Below are 24670 nucleotides of genomic sequence, written 5' to 3'. Positions count from 1 at the left end.
TATTGTTGTACTGCGTAAAGGTCCTTCCCATTAAAGAAGGTAGTGAAATTTTATCACAGATATTGCTATTCATAAATCTTATATCTATTTTAATTCAATCTGGTTCTAGCCTCTGAGATGCTGCACCACAATTTGATTACTACAACCATACTTTTTAACTGCTGTCAGAAGAGACAGTGCCTTATATAAACATCTGCCAGAACACATGCCTGCTTTCTATAGCACCAGCTTTAAATCATACTATGGTGATGAATCTTTATCTGACGCTAATACTTTTTAACTTCATAAGGACAATTAAAATGAATTGTAGCTAAATGCACACATAACAAATCAATTTAATTCTTTGTTACATACTAGCATACTTTGCAGATCTTCAAAACTTACTTTCAAGTATCATTTTATTCAGAGTTTAAGTGTAACAGAACTGTGGCAATATTGATAAAACACTCCCAACAGGGGAGTGCCAGAGCGCAGGGGGTTTCGCAAAACAATGAAGTCCTTTGGAAAGCACTACCCAAACAGGGCTGCTGTCTCACTGCAGTGAGTTCAAAGACTGCAACTAGCCACGAACAAAACCAGATCCGGTTTCAATAGAGCATCTCCTCTGTAAGACAGGAATGCAGTCTAGTAAGGGCACCTACAATCAACAGCAACAAAAGACACAGAAGTGAGTACAGAAAAGGGAGAAGTGAATTGAATGCGCCCTCAGCCAAAGCTAATCAAACCAGATCCACATTAATTTAATCTGCATATGGCCAGAAAAATATTTTTTAATGCAAAGGAGACGCCTGGAATTGCGAGATAAAATTCAAGTCCCCAAACAGAGATGACAGCGCAGGGCTGACATTCAACCTTCTTATCTGCTACCCCAGGCTACAGTTTGGGCTAGAAGGGTGGCTACAGTATTTCTGCATTGTTTTTGCAAGGTACCAGAGCCATGTGCACGTGAGAACACCCCACGGCAGACAGCACCGTACGTGCACAGCCATCCCCCGCTGCACCTACGCAAAGTGGATTCTTCAACTGACTGCTCCCACTGCGGAATTCGTAACAGTTTTCTGACTGTGCTTCCCGTTGCTTTAAATAAGCGTTCGGCCACCATTACGAGGTGCTTATCTCACTGTAAATGGCTTTTTGGTATGAAATAACAGAAAACATTCTGAAGTATTTTAAACTAAGCGACAGTCAAGCTTAATCTATTTTAATCACTGTATGGAAATGAAAGGACTCTTGTGCTCTAACTTCCACTACAGTATTTAACTGGTGCCTCTGTGTGGGGCTTCTCTCTAGCCAGCAAAACTCACTGAATCTGCAGGGGCAGAGGAGACAGTTAGGTGCACTGATGAGGCATCAAAATCATTACAGCTTCAACACAGTGAAGAACAAACCAGGCATTCTTAATATAGGGGTGTTTTATTTAAATACAACTCAGCTATCAGCACGACTCATGTTAATCACGTATTCTGAAAAAAAATTTATTTTAGAAAGTACTAATTTTTCAGTTAAGAATCTTCACCTTAACAAAAGCATTACTGGAATCGCCCTCTGTACAGCAGAGCATGTGATGCTACACACGAGAGAGTTATGAAACCCTACGTCGTTAGCAACGCGCATCACGAACGCCGAGAGACTCTCGGTATTACGGGAGATTTCTCTCCCGGGTTCTCCCGACTGGGGGAGAACTTTCACGTGGAGCTGTCGGACACCAAAGGGAACGCACGACACCACTGCATGTTTCTGGCACTGACTTTAGGTGCCTGAAGAACCGAAGTGAAGATTTTTGGAACCGGGCTGAGCGAGCAGCAGCAGCCGCCTGCGTTTCCAAAGCCCTGCCCTGAGGCTGCTCCTCCGCCTGGCACCCCCGGCCTTGCGCATCGGCACGCTGGCCACTGCACCGACGGCCCGAGGCCGGGCTGCAGCTCCCCGGCAAAATGAAATAAAGCCAACAAAAGCCCTTGCAGCAAACCAGAGAGATCTTTCTCCTGAGGCCAGGTGGGCCCATGGCAGCCGGCCCGGCGCCGCACGGCTTCGCCAGCGCCCTGGCTCTCGGTACGACAGCGGGAGCTGCCCCGGCACAGGGGCGTTTATAGAGCATATCTGTTAGCATTACACAAACAGTAACGCTGGAAATGTCTTTATTGCAACTATTTTAGTAGAGTGCAGGTAATATGTAAACCACTAAGATTGGCAGAATAAGCAAACGCTTTAAAAAAAAAAAAAAAAAAACAACACATAGCCCTACGAAAACTTATTTAGGATTCAGATGAGGATCGTTCTCCTCAGCTTAGGGGCAAAACATTTAAATAAAAGAAAAATGCATTTTTTTCACACTGAGATTTTAATCCTGGATTAATTATTTTAGACATTTTCCATATTAATTACAGCAGTATCTCTTCTTTCTTAAATTCTTTATCTACTTTCTTTGAGTAAAGCTATTTAATACTGGAGATTGTGAAAAACATTTGTTCATGATTATCCAGACATACAGTCAAATAAGACTGAAACAAGAGCAGCATGCAAAAATGTATTTAAGGACTATCATCCCAAAATGCTGCTAAAAGCTATTAACCAGTACGTGTTAATTGCCACAGCATTCATATTAATTTTCACTTCAGGCCCGACATTGTAGAATATTTCCCCTGATACAGTTTAAACAAAGTTTAATTTAAGGAACTGCTTCTATCAACACTTATGAAAATTAACAGCCAAGCAATTAGCACTCATGAATTATCCCTTCCCCCATGCTCTCTACAGCATCATTTTTTAAAACAGTTGCTACAAGAGAAATTGTTGGTTTTTAACCCATTACCAAAATCAGCCACAAGAAACCCCATAACACTAAACAGCGGTACCATTCCTCACAATAGGATTTTTAGCATCTGTCCAGCCAAAAACCATGTCGACCTATTTTTATTTAAATTATCTCCAGTAGTCAAGTAAACCTACAAAACTACAAGGTCAGAAAAGCTAGACTTCTTTAACTCTTAATTTTCAGCTAGTAGTCATGAAAATAGAAATAAAAATATCTTGAGAAAACTTTAAGCTGCATGTAGGAACGGTTTTTGGCCTTGGAACTCAAGTTTATTCTAAAGCTGAATGATCCCTTCCTTACATTTTCATTGTAGTTTTCCAACTTCCTTCTTTGATTGATTTGCCTATTTTCAGCATCCCTTTTTTGACTATCTGGTAACACTTCTGTATTTGCTGACACTCTTCTGGGGACGTAGGAGCAGCCACTTGGCAGCAGGCATCTCAAAACTTGAGCGGACAAGGCATTTTAGTGATGAACATTTCTTAAAGGTATCGAAGACTTGGAGGAAAAATGGATGTGGACTGGCTTCAGAGATGAGTTCAAGGGGAACTGGAAACAGAGGCCTTAGCAGGAGTTACTCATTCAGTACGTGGCTCCTGCAACGCTGAACATTTGACTCTAGCATGATTTTCCTCTGTTCCAGTAACTAAACACACTTTGGTAACATTTTTCTTACTAGCAGGAACGGTCATGCACCTGAACAGCCTTGACACTAATACTGTACTGAACCAGTATCCTTTAGGATTAATATCTCAGAGAAAACTCATTGCCACGCTTTCCAGCAACTCATACAAGTTACATCTGTAACTTGTAAAGAAATATTCTGAATTTCTGTAGAATAAAAAGATAATATATGCTTTTAAAACTATTAATGAAAGCAAGCAGGTAATCTGTAGGTAAACCAAGTGTTGTGACTCTCCCAGTTGTGTCAATGAAACGAGGCATGACCATGCTTGTGTTTCATCTGTGGTACCTGGCTATGACTTTCAAGTCTGTCTTATGGCCAGTCCTATTTTCCCAACTTTATCAAAAGTCGGCAAGTTGGAACAATAAGCCATCAAAATTTGATTTTTCAAATCCTGTAAACAGGAATGTACATGAACTTATCTATAAAATGGATGATAATTTAATTTGCGTGCAGATAAAGGAAATCAATTTGGCCACTAATTTCTTTAGCCTTCAAGTAATTTTCTATACAAATTGCAACTGAAGTATTTATAAATAAGGGCTTCTTTTCATACAATATTCTTAGCAAGAATTTTCAAGATTTATTAACCAATATGTACAACCCATATGACTTAACAAACCATGCGAACAGATGCAGGGGTTAGGTTTACTTTAACTGTTTTAAGGAAAAACTTGAAGATACAGGCAAGAGTAGTTACTCTGTGTTAACAGCTGAAGTTCTACAATGCACACGTAAGCCTCAGATCTGTCCTGCGTAGTTATGGGGCAAGAATCACCTGAATTCTTGAGCTGATTAGAATGCTTCTATTGTGGTTGCATTTCACAAGCCATACTCTCTACTATTTTGATAATTAATGAACTGATCAGAACAAGATGAAATTAGAGTGCTTTAAAATTTTATTATTTCATAAAATTGCAGAAGTGGTTATGAAAAAGACACTAAATCTGGCAGAAAACACCTGCAAGATGTAAGCATCTTGATAAATTGGCTTGGTTGACATTACAGCATACAACGCTTTCTTATTTTTAACCGATTAGCTTAAAAAAATACATCAAATGTTGGAGAGAGGGTATAGGAAGGACCCTGAAGAGAAGAGTTTTATTTGATTTCAGGTCAGTTAGGGAGCTGAATTGATGGTAAGTGAAAACCATTCCGAATGCAGCTCAGGAGACACAGGTGAACAAAGAGCTCAGATCCAGCGAGTGCCGAGCTTTCCTTGGCCTCTGCCAGCGCGCCACAAAACGGGTGTTACTCAACAAGCCAAAATCTGTGTTGCAAAAAACTCAAATGTCTATGTAAACCAAAGGCCTAGTTATAATCTTAAAGATTTCAGAGCCACCGTGATCCCTTGAGTAAATACATAATTAAGTAGGGTTTTTTTAAGACATGTTTAATTAGGCCCCTAGCCCCTCATCCCCCCTGCCTCTCCCCAATTATGTACCATTTCCCCAAGAGATATGTGGCTCTGTTAATTATGTAAATAAGTCATGCACTGTTCCCTGAAAGAATTGCATTTATGTGAAAAATACTGCTCATCTATTATCAATAAAAATAAATACGAGACCTACTATATTTCATTAAAAATAATTTTTAAAAGTTAGATGGGTTTTGATTTTACCTTACAAATGTAAAATACAACAAAACTGAAGTAAAATAACTCACTACTGAGCTATAATGTTTCTTCTATATCTCAGATGGTCAAGTAGGTATTCAAAACCAGACAATACTGGCAGAAGTATAGAGAATAAATTTTATAAGTATACTACTGACACATGAGAGTAATATAAGCAATGCGGTTAAAATGAATATTGAGATGATACTCTAACAAAATGCCAATTCAATTATTTTGGAGAGGTAAATGGGTATGTTGATTTCTAGATCACAAAGAGAGTTAATTTGTACCATACCCTACAAATCACAACTGAGTAACATTGAGGTATTTCATTAATAGGTCAGACTAATACATATAGTACAATTTCCCTCAAATGAACCAAATACCTGCTAAATGTATCAGACTTGAAAGTATTAAAATTAATATGTTCATTATAGTTAACTATAATTCCTATTAATACAGTAAAAAGCAGTTTAGATTATCAAAGTGGGAAGGAAACATGCTTAAGTTCCTCAAGTTTCTGAGAAAAATTCTAGCAGGAAGCTCAAATCATGCTCAAGTATTAAAACAACACTGGGACACCCCTGAATTACAATAAATTTCTCTTAATAAAGTAGTATTTTATTTTTACTTCCTTTGTGAATGACTGTTCGAAGTACGTGTAAACATTTGCCAAACTGAAATTTCACAACATAAGAACAGCAAGCTTTGAGTTTAGAAAAAAGGCATTTTAGTGTTGTCAGCATTAAGGTACTGCTATCATTTATTAATTAGGCCAGAAATTTTGAAAAGCTGAGTTAGCACTAATTACTACATACCAGTAAGTATAAAGTAACAAGAGTCACCTTTTGCTACGTGGACTTCATAGTCTAAAAGTTCCCATTTCACAAATATTCTAAGTACTTCTAGACATGCTAGTGAAATTGCATATCTGACTTTCCACTTCAAGAATACTTAACAGAATATGAAATTCTTCCATCACAATGGTAATGAAGCTCAAACTTCATACTCCCACAAGAGATTCCACAAACAAATCCAGCAGAAAATAGATCTGTGCAGTATTTATAATTGTTTTGGAACAATGTGACACTGATACATCACACCAGTGTTTATATTTAAGTTTCTAGAGTTTATGACAGAGAAAAATATTTGACAATACTGAGTAACTAAACTGTACACAATGAAAACCAGCTGTCTGCAATACTGATTAATATCAAATGAAAGCTCTTGAAATTAATGTAGTCAAGGAATGAATTTGACCTACCAGGTTTGTAGTGAACCTCCAATGTGTATTACACACATGACTACTTGCACAGAACTACATTGCTTAGTCCTTTTTTTGCCCCAGATGTTGGCCTATTGATGCTTCAGTTTTCCACGCTCAAAATTGACAGTGGCTTTTCCCACTCTCATTGGAGTGTTTTGAGGATAAAGGCAGCATAAATCATGGAATATTCAGTAAGTGCTGGGATGTGGCTAGACAGAACAGATTTAAAAATGCCAAATAACCAATCGTTTATACAAAGGGTCTCACCATCAACTCCACAGAGAGAAGTCCTAGGACTCTGCACACTAAATGTTTACCTAACTAATCTGCTGTAGAATAAAGCAGCAAGGTAAGGTATGCCTAATGGTAAGACCAGAATTTTGTAGTGAGAACAGGAGAAATGGTTCTACCAAACCTGGAACCATTATATTTAAGAAAAGCATGTTTCTAGATAATCACTTTAAAATAACTGATGGCCTACTACAAAGTCTAATTAAAGCCTGAACAGGTAAGTCCGCACAAGAACTGCCTAAGGCCTATCATCTTCAGGTCAAGGGACCTCCTGCATATGAGAGAAAAACATGTGGTCCACTTACCTTGCCATCAAATTTTGAGTATTCATTGAAGGGGTTATTCAGCTGCAGCGGACACTGTTCAAGTCGCACAGACAGTATTGACTGCTTCCCAGAACATGGAGACTTTACTCTGAAATTCTTTTTTTCAAATAATGAGCTCAACTCCTCTGCTGTAGATCAGAAAAGAGATTAGAATAATTGTACTAGGAGATGTAGAGAGGCTACTGTTTACCACAGAAAGATATCATTACAAGAGGGAGAACAAAATCAAATATATAAAACAACAAATGCTTTAGCAGAACAGAATCTACCACCACTCTTTCATAGCCCAAAGATATGAAACCTTAAGACATATGGACGGTGCTACTGTTTAGGCTGAAGAAAAGATGAATTTTTCCCATACAAAGAATGGAACTGATTGCTACAAGATCCACTTGGGTCAAGATAAAAATAAAGATTCAAAGAGAGAATTACACATTCCTGGTCTTTCTGCTTGCCTACCTTTTTTCAAATGAGCAGTAACTGCTATGCAAAAGAACTGTTGACACATCTATGATACGCCATGCTAAAGCATTTCAAACCGAGCCTGTAACACCCGGTATTATGCTGTCTTACAGGACAATGTTATACTACCCCATTACTATGCTATAGCATCACCATGCTGTCAGCAGTAGGCTTGGGACTACATCTGATCCAAAAGAATCGCCTCTTCAGACTTTACTTCTCACGGTAGACTGGATACGGTCTCCTCTCAAAAAAAGTGTTAAACTTGAAAACACCATTCCAGACAAACAGTCTGGACAATAAAAAAAAATGCTTTCTAAACAAAAGGGATAAGAGTTAGTGAGTTCTTCGTGCGGTCTGTGAAGGCTCATAAAAGTCTCCAACAAGCAGCTCTTTTTATATGAAGAAACTGCATAACAATTTCCAGCAACAGTTTAAGTCGAAATTTTCAGGCATACTTAAAAAAACCCTAAAAATTAGGGCTGCTTATGTTTTAAGGACACTACAAAATCAGGACAGAGCCTGGGGTGTTTTAGCATATTAGTACCAATGGGTCTCATCTGCAAGAAACTGTGACTGAATCTGGACAAGTTTTTTCCACATCTGCTCGAGGAACCAAGTGCCCCCAAACTCCATCAATCACAGCCTGAGAACCAACACCAGCCCTCCTAGACCGACCCTGCTCTGCCTTCCTACATTTGGATTCTCTCACAGCTCACAGATTTCCATGCCTCCAGGGAAATGAAACTGCTCCTAAGGCAGAACGACTTGGGACATGATCTGCAGGGAGCTGGTTAATTTCTTAAAATGCAAAATTAAAATGCAAAATTAAAAACTTGTCAAATTATAACTAGTCAAAAGCTCAGTTTATTTTTATCAGCAGATTGCCTGAAAATTCAGACAGTTGGCAAAAGTGCTAAATACTGGCACTAAGAGATACCCAACAGTCTTGTGAGAGGCTGCGATTAACCAAAAAAGCTTGATTAAATCCTTTTTAAAATGTGGCAACTTAAACTCCATTAGGTATTCTGGTTTATTGTAACAAGCTTATCTCTAGTTAAAAAATCTGAATTGCAATTATGCTAGAGTATTACCCTTCACTGGTATTTTTGGGGCATTTGGTAAGTACTCTGTACCTTGGAATCCAATATAATGTTTTTATTGGTTCAAGTGAAACCCAAGTCTCTTCAATTTTTGTCTGTAGGGAAATACTATGATGATTTGTTTATTGTTTCCTTTGCTGGGATGTACAAAAAGAGGATCTCTAGAAGTTTTCTGAATTCACTGCTGTGACATCTGTTTTGCTTTGAGTTTTGTATAGCTTTTATTCAAGTCAAATATCTCATGTGACTGAAGAGTTTAAATAACAGCACATTCTATAAGATTGTAAATTCAGCTGGCTGAGATACAGTTTTCCTTTTCCAGAAAGCTTCATAATTTAAAGAAGTTAAACTCATTTAGGAAAAGAAACGCAAAACATTCTGAAGATTTGTGCAAAAAGCTAAAAGATAGATGAGATTTCTGAAAAACTACCATCTTCCATTAAGAATGACTCAGGCTGTGAGAGTTCCAATTAAAAACATTGAAAAAAATCTTAAACTCTCAAATTTCAGTGAAAAATATTTTTTTTTTACGTTAAACTACCTTAATTGTACAATTTTTAATTCTTAATTAAGTTTTGCCATTAGTCTATACTATATGTATTTTTTAGCTTTTATGGTTTTATTAGCCATATGAGCTATTCTATATGGGCTGAATGCAAGGCTTTTGAAAAATTCCCTTTATATATCATTGATTTACATTTTATGTGCTCTGAAATGACTGAAAGATGTAAATATAATGCCCTATTTTTTGCTTTCATCTAAAAATACCTAGCATTTTATAAAAAGGAGTAACCTTTTGTATGTATATTCATATTTGGTTTAGAGGACCCAGCAACTGCATTACTAACATAATTTGATTTCCACACTGCATGAAGCTGAAACTTTCTTTCCATTTTAGTGAAAAAGAACTGACACCCAGAAAGGTGATGGGTGAATTGGTGGCACAGCAGAACAAAAAAACCCCCAGACCTCCACCGGGTTAATCTCCCAACCAACTTCAAGAAAGATATTTTCTTTTTCAAGTCCATATACAACTACCACCTTATCTTTCAAACTCACTCCCAACAAAGCAAGCAGCTTGTCTCATGACAGAGGGCAAACCGATGATGAATAGAAAATATTCTTCTTTTTTTCCCTCATTACCATACACAAAATTACTCATCTCTCACTTCCCTTTGTACTGGTTGGTGTACTTTTATGTCTGTACCTAGTAATTAAAAATGGGAATCACAAAAAATACTCAATTACCAGATGCCTCAAGTTACAACCACGAATCCAACTGCAGGACAGGAGAAATGCTCACAAGAGCTTCTCCCGACAGTGAGGCATCTCTCTGGCGAGTGATCTCTGGGGGTGGTGCCAGACTAACACAGGGCAAAACAACTTTCCAGCACCCTTTTAGTTTGCATGGTGTCAACCATAGGCTCGACTTTGTCTAAAGCTCAGACAAACTCAGTCAGAAGAGGGCAGCCAAATTCCCCCCGAGAACAGCTATTTCTGTTATTGCTTTCACAGATATTTTCCAATAACGCTAAATTCAAGGAACAGAACAGACAAAGCCTCATACACACACACTTGACAAAGAGGAAGATACAGTGGATATATTTCAGGGCTCCTCTTTTTTCCTGGCCTCTTTTTACTATTTTGTTCTTCATGCAAGAAATATTCAGAATCTCAGTGACTAAGCAGAGAAGAAAAATCAGCTCTGCCAATAAAGAGAGGCACCGAGTGCCTGGAGTTTTTACGTAACTTAGTTTTTTTTTATTTAAATTTGTCCTGCAGCAGGGAGGGACTAATCTATTTGCCTGCAAGCCCAGCACATTCTTACAGAGGGGGACACCTCCGTTACTGCTGGTTGGCAGATTGTGTCTATCTTCAGGGCAGCACGTAAAAGGAACTAAATGCCATGGTGGAGCACACATGAATAAGACGACACAAACAGCACAAGACACAGCAGGAATCTGGAATGTGAGTGCAATTCAGTGTAAAGAAATATCAAGCAGTATACAGGAAGGAATAAAGAAGAAAAAGAGAATTGCATCATCATTGGTCAAATGCTATAAAATACTGAGTAAAGAGAGTTGGAGGTTATGGTAGATTAAACTTTAAAACCTACAACTCTGCTTACAGAAGTAGAAAGGCAAAAACATTTTAGAATGCATTAACAGAGGTATCAAACGTAGCTGAACGCTGTACTAAGGATTAGTGCAACCGTGTTGCTCATGTGAGCAGCTTTGTTCACTCCTCTAAAAAAAGATATTATAGAGCTGGAGAAGGTTCTGCAAATGACAGCCAGGAAGATACAAGGATTTAGGGAAAAAAAGGAGATTACACAGGGACCTCATTAAGATACACACAAATTCTGAAAGAAATAGGCATGACAGACCATACAAAGGTTTGAATGTGTGTCAAATACAACAGGAACAGATACTAGCTTGAGCTATAAAATATGAGAATTGAGACAGATTTTTCATTTCGCATTACAATTTAAACTATGCAGAACATCCAGTCAGAAATACTTAATTGTATAATTAAAAAAAAAACCCACACATTTTCTGAGAAATCAGTGATAACAGCTTTTACAAGGAAAGGCTAGAGAAGCTAAGGCAGCATTTCTTATGCTTTCATTTAAGTAGATCATACCTGTACAATATTTCTTAAGATTTTCCCCTTATCTAGAAAAGTAACCACAAAAATATTCTATAAAAGTACTCTACAAAATTTGTCATCACATTCGGTACACCAAATGCCACTGGAAATAGCTGGAAAGCCATAACTTACATGGAGATACTGGCTCTGCATTTTGAATGCAGGCACTTGCCAATCACCTACCCACCGAGCAAAGACACATCCCGTTCCTTACACACCCCACCTAGAGCTTTACCATCTCCTTTTCTTGCTCAGTCAGACAATAGAAGCCTTAGAGGATAATGATGCTACAAGATGACAGAACACACAAGCCCTGTACTAATACCTTATATTGCAAAAAAATAAAGCAGCCACTTGAATTAGTTCAGACCAACAAACTAGGTTTTAAACATTTCTTCTTTATTTTGCCTTTATTAATAATTTGGAATACCCTAGTCATAGCTGAAAAGAAATGAGATGCCTGTGGCACACCACCCCCCCAAGCAATAAACAACGGGAAACATAACCGAGGAATGGCAGGCAAATGCAATAATTAGTATTTCCTCTATGCTCTGAAAGCTTAAGTGAAAATTACAAACTGAAAATGTTGTAACCATCAAAAGCAGAAATAAAAACAGTAGGTAAATAGAAGATCTTTTCTTTTTACCTGAGTAAGAAGTATTTCTGTCTTTCCACTGAACATTTTTGCATTTTATTTGATTTTGTCTCTCTTTCCGCAGACGTTCTAATCTCTGAGCTTGAAAAGAAATATTATAGTTATAAGTTTGTCAATGAAAGTTTACTATAAACAAAGACATAATTAACTACCTTTATATGAATAAAGATGTTTTATACTGCATATGTAGGGGAAAAAGTCATAAAATTTTAAAGGTGGCACCCCTGAAAAGCAAATACCAACAAAAACATGAAAATGTTCTTGATTTATAATTGAAATTAGAGGATATAAAACATTAATAGAGATCATAAAGATAGTATTAACATGGAAGAGAATAATAAAATGTGAAAACTTCTGTGATTAATATGACATTTCATTATATAAATCATTAATAACGGTCTTAAAGGAATTTTAATGCACAAATGAACTGAAGTGAATATTACATTACAGGAATAAAATTACTGTTATGAATTACTCTACCCGTTTCAAAAATTAAAGATAAATGAACTCAGACTAGACTATTAAAGTTTTAAATATAAAATCCTTTATCTAAAAATCATGAAAATTATAAAATGTCAAAGCTATATAAATTAGCATAGCTTTTTCTTCAGTGTGCTGAAACAGTTTATAGGTAGTAAAATAAATGATTTGTATCTTCACAACATTAGTCAAATCTTAAAATGAATATAATATTTCTTTACATGTATTTTGACTCCATCTTCAAAATAAGGTTTGAAAAAAGCATCAAACAGTTATAATATCAAAGAACTTCCAGACCAGGGTACCAGATAATACCTTACATTTTCTTTCTGTTAACAGTAAGATCTCTCTCAGGAAATGGTCAGCTAAACCTGGTAGAAGCTACCCAAGACAATAACCACAAGAAATAACTGATGCTATGAAGTGTCCTCTCAAAATAAGAAAGCAGATTAGATTGGAAAGTAAGACTAACAATGCTGATCACTGAAGGAAACAGTTTGCTGGATAGATTAGCAATTTTGATGTATTGGGATCATTCATTAGCTAAAATGAGTTTGTAGAAGAGATTCTAAAATGCTAAATTACTCTGACAATTTTTAGATACAATTTGAATTCCCAGAGCCATTTCAATCAAAAAAGGTTAATAAATATTTTCTATTCCTCCTATTATTATTCTTTTACATTCAGTCTTTCAACTGAATTGTGGACACAGAAGTGATTCCCCTCCTGCCATAAAGACTCTCAACCTGGGAACTGATGAAAAAGAGAATACTTTGAGGCTTAACAGCTGTAACAAGCAGTTTAAGGTACAAACAAACAGGGATTTTAATGCTTATTTCCCATTTAAGACAACATGAGGTTACTGCCTCTATGTATTTTACTCTTAATCAACTAAGAGAAGAATCCCCACTTATTAGGTTTAAATATTCTGTGAACCACTATTGTAGTGTAAATATTTTACTGAGAAAGAAAAAACTTTTTTCCCAATTACTGTCCAGACTGTAGCTCAAAAATCAGATTCCAAAACCCCTTCTTCCCAAGTGGGCCATAAGAAAGTATGTTAGATTCACATGTAAACAATGGCTAAAGGAAAAAAAATGTAGAACATAAGAATAATGCATGTTTTCATCCTAGTGGGTATTTTCACCTCTTGTCAAAACAAAAGTACTACAGCACAGTCACCATCTTCACTAACTCCATCCTATTCCTCTACCTACAGTTGATCACAAATGATCATTTACTGTGGGACTGTATTACAGCAACTCCAAATTAAATGGAATTAGCAGTACCTATTAGAAGTCTGAATTATTTAAATTCATTCTCACCAGCAGCATGCTAGTTTGAAAGCTTTCTGTGTGAAAAATGTCACTGACCAAATGTAGTTCTCGTGTCATTAACTATTAGCACCTAGATAAGCCTTTGTTTCTAGTCTTGTGGACTGGGAGAATTTGCTGCTTTCCCATATACCCAACACCTTGCACGCACCCATCTCCACTCCCTTTTTTCTACTGCTCTGGAGACGGCAGAAGGGCAGCAGTGAGGAGCCCAAGGCCGCCCATGACCCACCTCGCTCCTGGGGAAAAGGAGCAAGAATTCAGTGGCAGCTAACGCCTGCGTTCTCCCCAGACGTGACGTGCAAGACCCCGGCACGCCTCACCCGCTGCACATCCCTTCCAAGGCTAAGGGGATAGCTTTGCTATTAGAATGCACATAAAATTCATTCCCAGATTTGCATACCCGCATGAGAACTACCTAACAACCAGCACTTCCTTAGTCTCTACGGAGATGTGCTGAGTCTTCTACGGTAACACATTTTTTCTACAATTTGTGAAAAAGATACTATGCTGGTAAAGTACCTTACAATAAAACACCTTCACAAAAGGTAATAAAAAGTTATGCTCCATCCAAAAACAATGGTTAAAGACAGTATAAGCAGAAATAATTTTATTTAGCAGGGTATAAAATCAAGGAGAATAAAGATGAGTTTGCATGTTAAAAAAAGTCTGCTGCTATTACCTGTTGATACACAAAAGTACACTATATTCTGTTTCCAAACCTAAAAACTATTATCTGCTTTTCAAAGAACAAATGTTCCTGTTCTTGCTAAATCTACTCAGGTAGTTATGGATTATGTAAAAAAAATAAGTGTTCTTACATTTGCCCGTTTTAGGGGCAAAAATTGCAGATTTCACAGATAATGAGTTTTTGTATTTATGAGATGTACGAACACTTTGTTCTATGCATGCATGTATCTGTTTTCTTCCCTCAAGAACTTAAATAAGTACTTGCGTAACGCAAAAAGCATTTATATTAAGAACAGTTAACTTTCCATTCAATTTATTCCTCTTCCTGTAATTCTGAAAAGGGTTCAATACTGATCAACTCTCACTCTTCATAGGCTTTTCTCCACCCCGCCCTGTTTCAAATCACAGCCTGCTTGCCTTGATAATTACATTAGGTTCCTGGTAGTGCCAGCACACACAACAGAACATAAAAGACATGCCAGATGAAAAAGGGGAAATAAAACAGCTCCCCAACAGACTGAGTGTCCTAACCATTATTTTAGAATATGCCACCAATTGGAAATAGAAATGGTTTCAATCTATAATTTAACTGGAGATTATTCTATCAGTCTACTCTGTGAAATAATCCATTAGAATTATTTTTAGAGCAATTTTATAAAACTTTAAACTTTCTCTTCTTCCTCGTAAACTATACCATCAACTGGACTAAACAAGACCTCAAGGCCAACGTGAGGCAGTCTGGCATGCTAAGTTATCACCATGCCTTACAGTCAGTTGCAGCTATGTACTCAGCTTATTTCCAAATCTAACTCTCCATGACAAGAGATCAGTGATCTGTCTTTTCTGTAGCTTCTGACTACTATTAATTTGTAAAAGGTATTGAAATATATTCAATCTCATACACCGTTTTACTTGCTAGGTAGAGCACAGATGTTTTTTCTGAGCTCTAGGTGGTGTTATAATACCTTCACAAATCATCTGAAAAAAATATACACTGTAACACAGAAGAGACCAGTACTGACCACCCTGCACCAACCTTTTCATATATATTTTATACTGCAGAATGTTTGCTCGTAGCATTCCCTGGGTATAAGTGTGAATATCCCTCATATGAAACAACAAATGGGATGGCTTTCTTCCAGTCAAGACAAACTGAGAATATTTTGAAAAGGTGTACAGCCTTAAACTTTCTAATTTGGTAACTTAAATCCTAGCTCAAGGTTTTTCTCAGAAATAAAAACTTCAGAAGACAAAATACAGACAAATCATTCACTTCCTTAGATCATATCAAACTTAATTCTCTTTTATAACAAATAGATTTGATGCCTCACTAGATAGATTTTTCTCAGAAAATAACTATCCTGTTCAAAAGTTAACACCCCTCCAGACATTAACAATAGGAATATCAGACTGTTCCTGTACTTTGGGTTTAGACTCGTTGTCTTTACAATTTAATTTTTTTTTAATATATATAATCTGAATACTTCAGTCTTCCTCTGTACAAGAATAAGTAAAACAGCAATTAAAACTCAGTTGACAGCACACTGAAGTAACTGAATCATTACATGTCCTTTTATAAAAAGGGTCTTGACATTACAAAAGAAAAGTCTGACAGATACCTAGCTAGTCAAGCTCCTATTTGTCCATGCAAGCCAGACTAACAGAAACTAAATTTAAAAGGCTAATATTATCTTGGCTGCAAACATCACTTACCTGTGTTTGATCGTCTTCTGATTCCAAAGTCCCAGCTTGAGGTAATATCGACTGATTGGGAATATACATAGCCCTGAGTCTCACCGTTGCTCCCCTGTGTTTCTGAACCACTGTCCCCATACGCTGACGAGGGATTAAACTTCTCCAGGTCGACATCGTGATCTATCAGGACCATTTCACACATCCCTGTGTCATCACTGGTCACATGTGACTGCCGAATGTGAGCAAGTATAATTGTTGGGTTGTCCAGGAAAGCCATTCTGTTCAAAAGTCCACCACTTCACTATACTATCTTCTCTCCATCTTGTTTCATGGACACATGTACCTAGAAATACAATGTACACAGCATTTTAGGGGGGAAAAATAAAACAAAAAACAAAAAACCAAAAAGCCAAAACCCAAAAGCCGGATTCAAGGGGTTTTTTGGATGGGTTATATTTTGGATGTACAAAACCTAACAGACTCAGTCTTTTACAGCAAATTATTCTAGTTCTGCTCTAGATCACTTAAGTTACACTGATTGCTGAGATCCACTTAAAGAACAGTGGTTCTGGAAGACAGATTGAAACCTGAATCCCAAGACAACAGAACACAACAGACACCTACAGACAGGTCCCATTACTCTACAACAACAAATGATTGCTATAAGGCAAAATATTCTAAGTACTACACATAAAAGGATGGAGAGAAAATACACCAGAAACATCTGTCCATTCAAATTAATAAATTTACAAAGCCAGATAGGGTTTCGAATTTCTTTTTACCCATCATAATAGCATGTTACTGCTATTATTCTACCTCTACATACCAACTCTTTGATTACTTTATTATAGACCCTCTTCAGGTTTTGTATTTCCAGGAAAAAATTTAAACATGAAGAGATTAGTATCTCAGGGCAGAATATTGAACATCTGCTGCTCCATGGCACTTCATATAGGGCAACTGTTGTGATACAGAAAAAGCTCTATGATCATATACCACATGCCTGAATTTGTAAGCACTTTAACAACAGTAATTGCCACTTACCTATAATATTTCATTCAGAGTACTCAAGTGGTCTTACAAAACAGAGGGGAAAAAAAAACGAAAAAAAAAAAACCAAGCCACAAAACCCAAATAACACTCAAACTGTTATCTTATTTTACTGTAGCCGTGGATTTATAGTTACATTAATCTAATTCAAGCCTGAGCTGCCTCTGAAAGGAGCAAGTCCATGCTCCTGCCTGGCCCTGGCCAGGTATTCCCACCACCTCCAAAGGCTGGCCCTAGCACGTGGGTAGCTGCAAGGATCACAAAAATGACCTGCTGGAAATAACCTGAGAAAAACCTCATTACTAATTTCCAGGCTGATCAGCATGGCAGTGAACAGCTGCAAGAGCACCAGTACCAACACAGCACAGCAGCAGGAATGTCAAAAGAGGGAGGAGAGCCGAGGTTCCCTTTTCAGCAGGGGTGCTCGCGGCCGGCTCAACGCCACGGCAAAACCTCAGCCTGAGGAAGAGGGAGGTCAGTGGGGCTTTAAGTCTAAGCTCAGACACCAATGCAAGACTAGATGTAAATTCCAGAAGTTCAAAATCCCCTCAGCTTTTCTAATCATTTGCATATGTGAGAAAAAAACCAAGATTTTAATATCAGCACTAGAACTAAATGTGTTTATTTAGTATTTTGAAAATAGAAAGAACAAACCAACCTATCATTGATGTTTGCAAAACTTCTGTCAGCAAGAAGAAAATACCAAAGGAAAAGAAACTATTTTAAATCAAAGAAAGCCATATCCCATGAAAATCTGGCAAAGGCAGCTGGCTTTTCGTGGCAGATTTTAACAGAAGTGAAAGAAAGCATCAGACAGGCTTGTTCCAGGACCAGTAAACACATTTCATCATTTCCCCTGTATGTTTCCAAGGGAAAAGGTATATTAACATAGAGCTCCACAAAGCAGCTTCTGCATTTAAATAGTTGCAAGCTGAAGTAGTGCTTTATTTGGACACTCATCTAATCACAACAAAAGCAAAATTCTGAAGGTTTATTGTAAATTGCAAACCCACCATCCCTACCAGTATCCTCCCTATCACCAAGCATCAGCATCTGCTAATTAGAACAGTCAATAAATAGAGGTTTACATCCTTCATAATTTTAGGCTTTTTTTGCTCCCTTGGCTACAAATATTGCCATTTTTTTTTCCTGAGGGACCATGTCCTTTCTACTTTTAAAAAAATACAGACAAATTCAAAAGTATTATATTAAACAACAAGAGAGAATTCAATAAAAGAATGGCAGAGAAATAAAACTGACATGCTGCTTGTTATTAATACACTACTGCTAGCATACATTTTAATAAATTACACTATTAGCTAAATATGCGCCATCAGTATCCTTGGAGATATTCAAAACCCAACTGGATGAGGCCCCGAGCAGCCCACTTCAGCTGGCCCCGCTCGGAGCTGGAGGCTGGACCAGATCTCCAGAGGTCCCTGCCAACCTCAGCAACGCTGGGACTCCAAGTTCTATTTTTTATTTTCTGACTATTTCCATTACAGAAAGTAGGCCTGCTCTCCCCAAAGGATTTCTCATTGTCCTCAAAGTGAGAGGCCATAAGGCAAATATCCCACCATAAGGCAACCGTCTCCTGGCTGTAATTTATGTGTTAAAGGCCTTTAAGCTGTAACAGCGTGTCTAGTATTGTGACACTTGGAGAATACAGACACAACTAAGTGTACAGTGTATGGATATTCTAAAAAGTGCACAGAGAATGTTCTTCAAACCTAGTTATTTACACACTGCTTATTAGAAAAGGCCATGCTTACCTGCAAGCAGTAAGAACTTGTTTCAATAAGCAACTGCCTTAGGCTTCTGAAAGGTCTGCAAACTCCCAATCAAAAATTACTGCTGCCCCATCAATGTGTCATATAAATGTTGGCATGTTAATTGTGTATTTATAAGATTGTTAATGGTTAGTTAATTTACCTCCCACACTATTATTGTACTTGAAATGATTTAATGTCTGCTAAGGGAGTTAACAACATGTAACAGCAGATGCGAGAATTTTACCTTTATACTCTGCACCCCGACTTCATGCTATTAACAGTCCACGTGCTAAATTAGCCAGGCTTCTTTACAGTTTTACATATGCAATCGCTTTTCCCATAGACATGAACAGTGAAAAACTGCCAGAAATTCAATTTCAAACTCTAGAAGTTTAATACAAACACATTTTTAATTCCTCCTCTTCAGAATTTTCAAAAGGACACATTTCTCAATAAATTAACGTTAACTGGAAGTTCTATGAACAGTTAACACCCCTCAAAAAGCAAACAGAAGTTCAGAATCCAAAATTCAGTTCATATTTTTATGCCATATTTTAGTAGTTGCTATCTACACAATTCTAAACTGGTTCCTCCTTTTGATAAAGGCAAAGCACAACTAGACAGCACAGAACCAGCCTGAGAAACAATGACCTCCAGTAAAGAAAAAGAATTCAGAGAAGCAAAGTTCAATTTTGCAAACCTTTACACTAATACCTTGAAGCCTCCATGTCATTAGTTCCAGCAAAATTACAGATACAAGATCAATTTCTAGATCTACTGAAATTTGCCAGCATACCACCTCTTCTGCATTCCCTGTGCCCACACACGATTGTCACATCCACGTGTAGTAGCTGCATTTAATGGATTTCAGGGACTTTGAGCATCAGGAAATTATACATCCTTCAATCATAAACAAAAAAATAAATGTTCCTTTCATACTTGCACTACATAAATATTATTCTACTATTAAATAAAATACTTTGCAGACAGCTGTCAAGCAAACCCCATGCAAACACTAAAAATGAGGAAAGCAATGTGAAACCCATGCAACCTTCGCAGTATTTATGTATGACATGATATACAGGTTGGTGTTACGATGATATACTACTTATACGCAAACACCTCCCATGATTCATCACATAGGTGGACAGAGCTGAATCAGCCCTTCACTTTCTTCTTGATCTTTGTTATTCATCTCTCATTTTCTGCATATTATCTAATCACCACCCTGGATACAAATGCCCCCTCTCACCCTCTCCTTGGTCTCATCACTGCGGTACCGAGGTGCCCCAGGGACTGTGGGGAGCACAGCCTCCTATCAGCCTTGTGCAGTTAGAGAATATCCTCAAAGATGTAAAATTGCACCATCAAGAGGCTGAATGACTTGCCAGGTTTCACAGGAACTTTGTAGCAAAATCAGACAGCTGGATCTCAGCCTACAATGATTTTTATCAGAGGTTTTCCTCTCCCAGTAACCCTCTGCTGTATTTATGGCATCTGTAGGCTCTCACAGCAAGCAGAGCAAGGCTGTTACACAGATCGACCTCATTCGTAATAGGGCACGCAATAAGTAATGCGGAATGTTGTAACAAATTATTCAGCTCCCAGTAGGTGACACAAAGGTCTTGAAGAGAGGACACGTAGTTATACAGGCTATACCTTAAACACACGGATGAACACATCTGAATTTGGTGAGGCAACTCCACAAATGTATTGTGTTCTTGTGACCCTCCTGCTTGCCTGATATACTGCATTTATTTAAATAAAAGGCAGATTTTCTCACTTTCCTCTTTCCCCACCAAAAACCTCATACATACCCCAAGAACCAGTCTGATTTAAATTCACATTATCCTACATCAAGGATCAATGAGCTATCAAAGCAAGTGTGAGATAAAGGGAAAGGACAAGCTAAACACACACCTCTTAGGATTGCCATCCTTCCCACCCATCCTACCGCCCACCCCATCTCCACGCAGGCACGGTGGGAAGCGTTGTCTTGCTGCTCTAGTGCTGGACCACGCTGACTCGTGGGACTGCAGCCACGTGTCAACCTGCTCTTACAGAGATTTTCAGAGGAAAATGTTTGACCTTGAGCATGGAAGAAAAAAAAAAAAAAATCATCACTGAGCACAGGTTGCCTTACACTTGGGAAAACATAGCTATGTTGGATTTAATTCACTGGTTTGCTTTTTGTTTTAGTGTTTTTTTCCTTGTTTTGTTTTGGGGGTGTGTGTGTGTGTGTTTGTTTTTCTTAGAAGAAAATATGTTTAAAATGACTGTCCTCCTTAAGGAAGTAATACACAATTAAATCCCTATTCAAGGTAAACAAAAACTTTCCAAACAAAGATGCAACTTCTGGATCTGAAACAATTACTAATAATCTCAGAATACAGCAGTCTGGAAGAATCATATAACATTACAGGTCATCTTATCACTGAAGGGCTTCCATAGTCACTGGACTTAAACACCTCTCCAACTGTAGGTCTTTAGAGTGATCTTAAAAATTAATGAAAAAAATAGATTATAATAAAAAAAAATTAATTCCCTCCCCCCCCATACAAACTGGAATAGGAAAGTGTGAATATACCTCAAAATTTATGATTCAGGTTATATGAAATAATTTCACAGTTAACTTGTCTGCACTTGCAAAAGAAATGGTTCTGGTTATCTACATTTGCAGCACTACAAATAATCAAAATCCTTGAATGCCAGACAGGCTCCTGCGCATGCAGGATAAAGGAAAGTGAACCGCAGTATATGACAATTCAAGTTTATGTTTCAACAAAAGCTCAAGTGCATTTAAGAATGAATACTTATCTAGAGAAGCTGTCACTCATGCTTTGGGTCCTATCATTAAAAAGCAAATAATCATTTAAAGAGGTGTATTTTCACAAGTGAAACTGGAATTTGAAAGTTGTGATGAGAAAACACTGCATTACACACAACTTCCAACAAATTAATTTGTTAAGTTTTCAAACCTGTAAATCAATCTGGCATTAGCTATGTATTTCTGTGGTTAAGAACTGATTGGAATTTGGCTACATTTTTGTTGTCATACTAATCAGGATGCAAATTACACCAACTCCAATATTTTAATTATTGAGCTTTAGGGAAGGAGAGAGAGAATAGTGGAGTATTTACGGAAACTGTATCCTCTCCTCTATTTGTTTCCTGATCTTATCAAATCTTCATTTGATTGTAAACAAGTTGATTCTCAGCTAACCTGAGCTACCTTGCATCAAGACTTTAAGCAAATAAATAAGTATAAAAAATGCAGAGATTATAAATTAGGGCAGACAAATCTGTATCTAGACTCCTGCCTGCAAAGAGCATTCTATCAATATAGTGAAATGCTAATCTCCTAATTAACAACCTAATTAGGTAATTATGGCTTTGCAGAGGGATGCCTAAATGAAATATGACAACATGGTCACCTCTTTATATGGCACCTGTGGGCCTTTTCAGCTGTCACTGCAAAGAGTGCAATATCAATTTGAACAGATGACAAAGTGTTGTCATTTTTCATTCTGATATTGTACTGAATGGTTTGGATAGAAGCAGTTTAGAAAAGCAGCATCTTGCCTGGTTTTTGCCTAATCTAAATATGTGCAAACACTTTGCTTAATTTTTAATGTCTATGATTATGCTTATTTTTTCATACTGGCTAGCAAGCACCACCTAACACACACATTACATCTGCAATGTCATATTGTGATGACCCACCACACTGGAATCCCTATTACCTAATTTCACAGCATGTGTTCATGACAATTTACTACCCAGAAAAAATATGAGTATTCGAGTTCATTTTTAAGGCTTAACTGCTGATTCTAAAATAACAAAACAAAACCAAAGTACCTTTTAAATAACACATTACAATTTCTGTGTTATTTTTATTTGTGATGAACACTCTTTTCTAGAAATGGAGCACAGCAGTCACTGTCCATGAGTGGGTGAAGCTGTCTGTACTTTGCTTGCACAGAAAGTTGGAAAAAGAATACTTTCAACAATGGCACAGCACTCTTATGCAGAACCATGATTTTTCACTCATATGCCTAAAATGCTTTAAAGACAATTCGTTAGGCTTTAACATTCTTAAGATGAACAAATAAAATACCTACTTGCAAAAAAGGAGGATAAAAGCATAGGCTCAGACTCCTCAAACATGAGACTAGAACTTCTGTTTTGGCTCTTCTCATTGTGGTACTCCAGAGCCTAAAAAATTTCCCCATAAATCTTACAAATATCTATGAAAACTTCAGTCTTCACAAAAAACAAACCAGCAAGCGTCACCGTTTTACCTTTTTTTGCCTGTATAATACTGAGAGATGCCCCGCTGCCCGGGTTTTCCCGAGCAAGGGTCACGAGCTGTGCCCACACAACAAGCAGGTGCGCAGGGAGGGTACGGCTGCTTGGGACAGCGGCAGCCCAGCTTCACTGAAAGGGGGTTGAGGCAGGCGAAGCCCCGGGGCCTCCAAGAGCTCGCTCAGGCTGAGCTGGGACCGAGCCCGGCGCGCCCGGCCGCAGGCACCGCCAGCACGCCCGCCGCCCCTCCACGTGCGGCTGGGTTCAGCCAGCCAGACCCCCCGTCACCTGCCCCACGGCACAAAAGCCCCGGCATTTGAGCCAACTCATTAGCCCACTCTCAAAACACCTGTACTGCTATGCAACTGTCCCATCAAATTTTTAACTGAAAATAACATTATCCCTCCAACTATCTGACACAGTTTCAGAATCGTATTCGTAAGCTCCTGTCATACAACATAACTATCAGAAAAAACAAATGTCAGATATCACCAATAGTATGTATTTATCTTTGCTGGATAACTTATTTTTGTAGTTTACTCAAAAGTGGAATATTTTGTGGTTTTCAAACATAAAACAGCCCTTCCTTCCCATAAGAGTATTCCACGCACAGCTTTTCAACACTGTATCAACCTTCAGTCCTAGAAAAAAATGTAACCATAGATTATCCTGACATAACCTTAAAAGTATTTTATACGAAAAGTTCATTTTGTATACATCAACAATAAGATTCTAAATCTACATGTAAACCTAAATGTAGACTGTAAATCTAGTCATGAATTTAACTTACTGCAATACACACACTTAGTGGTAAATGAAAGGGATACAGGAGTAGACTACTAGAATTTAATTCTTAAAACTCTTTTGTTCTCAATATTATTTTTTTAGTTTAAAAATAATTCCTGACAGCTTTCCTCTATGTTCCTAGTTTAGTTTACCAATACTATCTCTAATTCCTGTCTGTAGTTGTTCTCAGCCAAGCTAAGGACAGGTCAGTGTTTATTTCCTCCTTTTATATATTTTGTAGCACATTGTGTTTTATTTACTAAACAGAAGCATATACCAAAACAAACAGATTTGCAACTGACATTTTTTTTTCCAGTTTGAAGCCACTGTACTTCTGACTGCATGAAAATATTTTTATTGCATAGAAAGGATGATCATAATCTTTTTTTTTCATAGTATAACAGAGTGCAAGCTGCTTCTGACTTCACAAATGTTCAGGACAATAATATCTACTTCAAAAACTCTCAAGACTTCAAGCCTCTTTGGGACCTTATGTCAAATGTAACTGGACAGATTCACATTTCTTCAACAATAGATGAATCAGCCTTTTCTCTGGCTTTTAATTTTTGTCTTCACAAATTTTTGGTCTGTTTCCTTCAAGAACACACAAAACATATTTAAGGAGCTTGTTTTGTTATCAGAATAACTGAATTAGATACAATAGTTCTCTAGCCATAAGGAAAGAAGGTAGGA

General features: G+C 37.5%; 1 protein-coding gene across 5 annotated transcripts in view; it reads right to left on the bottom strand.

The window, feature by feature from the left end:
- The window catches only part of MAPKAP1 (MAPK associated protein 1), a 104683-nt gene that overhangs the window by 78033 nt on the left and 1980 nt on the right, over positions 1-24670 (bottom strand). For all 5 annotated transcript variants that reach the window (XM_042786664.1, XM_042786668.1, XM_042786667.1 and 2 more), the window contains 3 exons: positions 16083-16407; positions 11857-11946; positions 6976-7124 (listed from right to left, as the gene is read on the bottom strand). In XM_042786664.1, the coding sequence (XP_042642598.1) occupies positions 6976-7124; positions 11857-11946; positions 16083-16341 (498 nt within the window). In that variant the 5' untranslated portion in view covers positions 16342-16407. The remainder of the gene's footprint in view (positions 1-6975; positions 7125-11856; positions 11947-16082; positions 16408-24670) is intronic.

Source organism: Tyto alba, unplaced genomic scaffold (assembly GCF_018691265.1).
Source record: "Tyto alba isolate M040663 unplaced genomic scaffold, T.alba_DEE_v4.0 Super-Scaffold_11, whole genome shotgun sequence".
In the NCBI taxonomy this organism is placed as follows: domain Eukaryota; kingdom Metazoa; phylum Chordata; class Aves; order Strigiformes; family Tytonidae; genus Tyto; species Tyto alba.
Note: the sequence above shows the minus strand (reverse complement) of the source record. Positions and strands in the feature narration are given on the sequence as shown.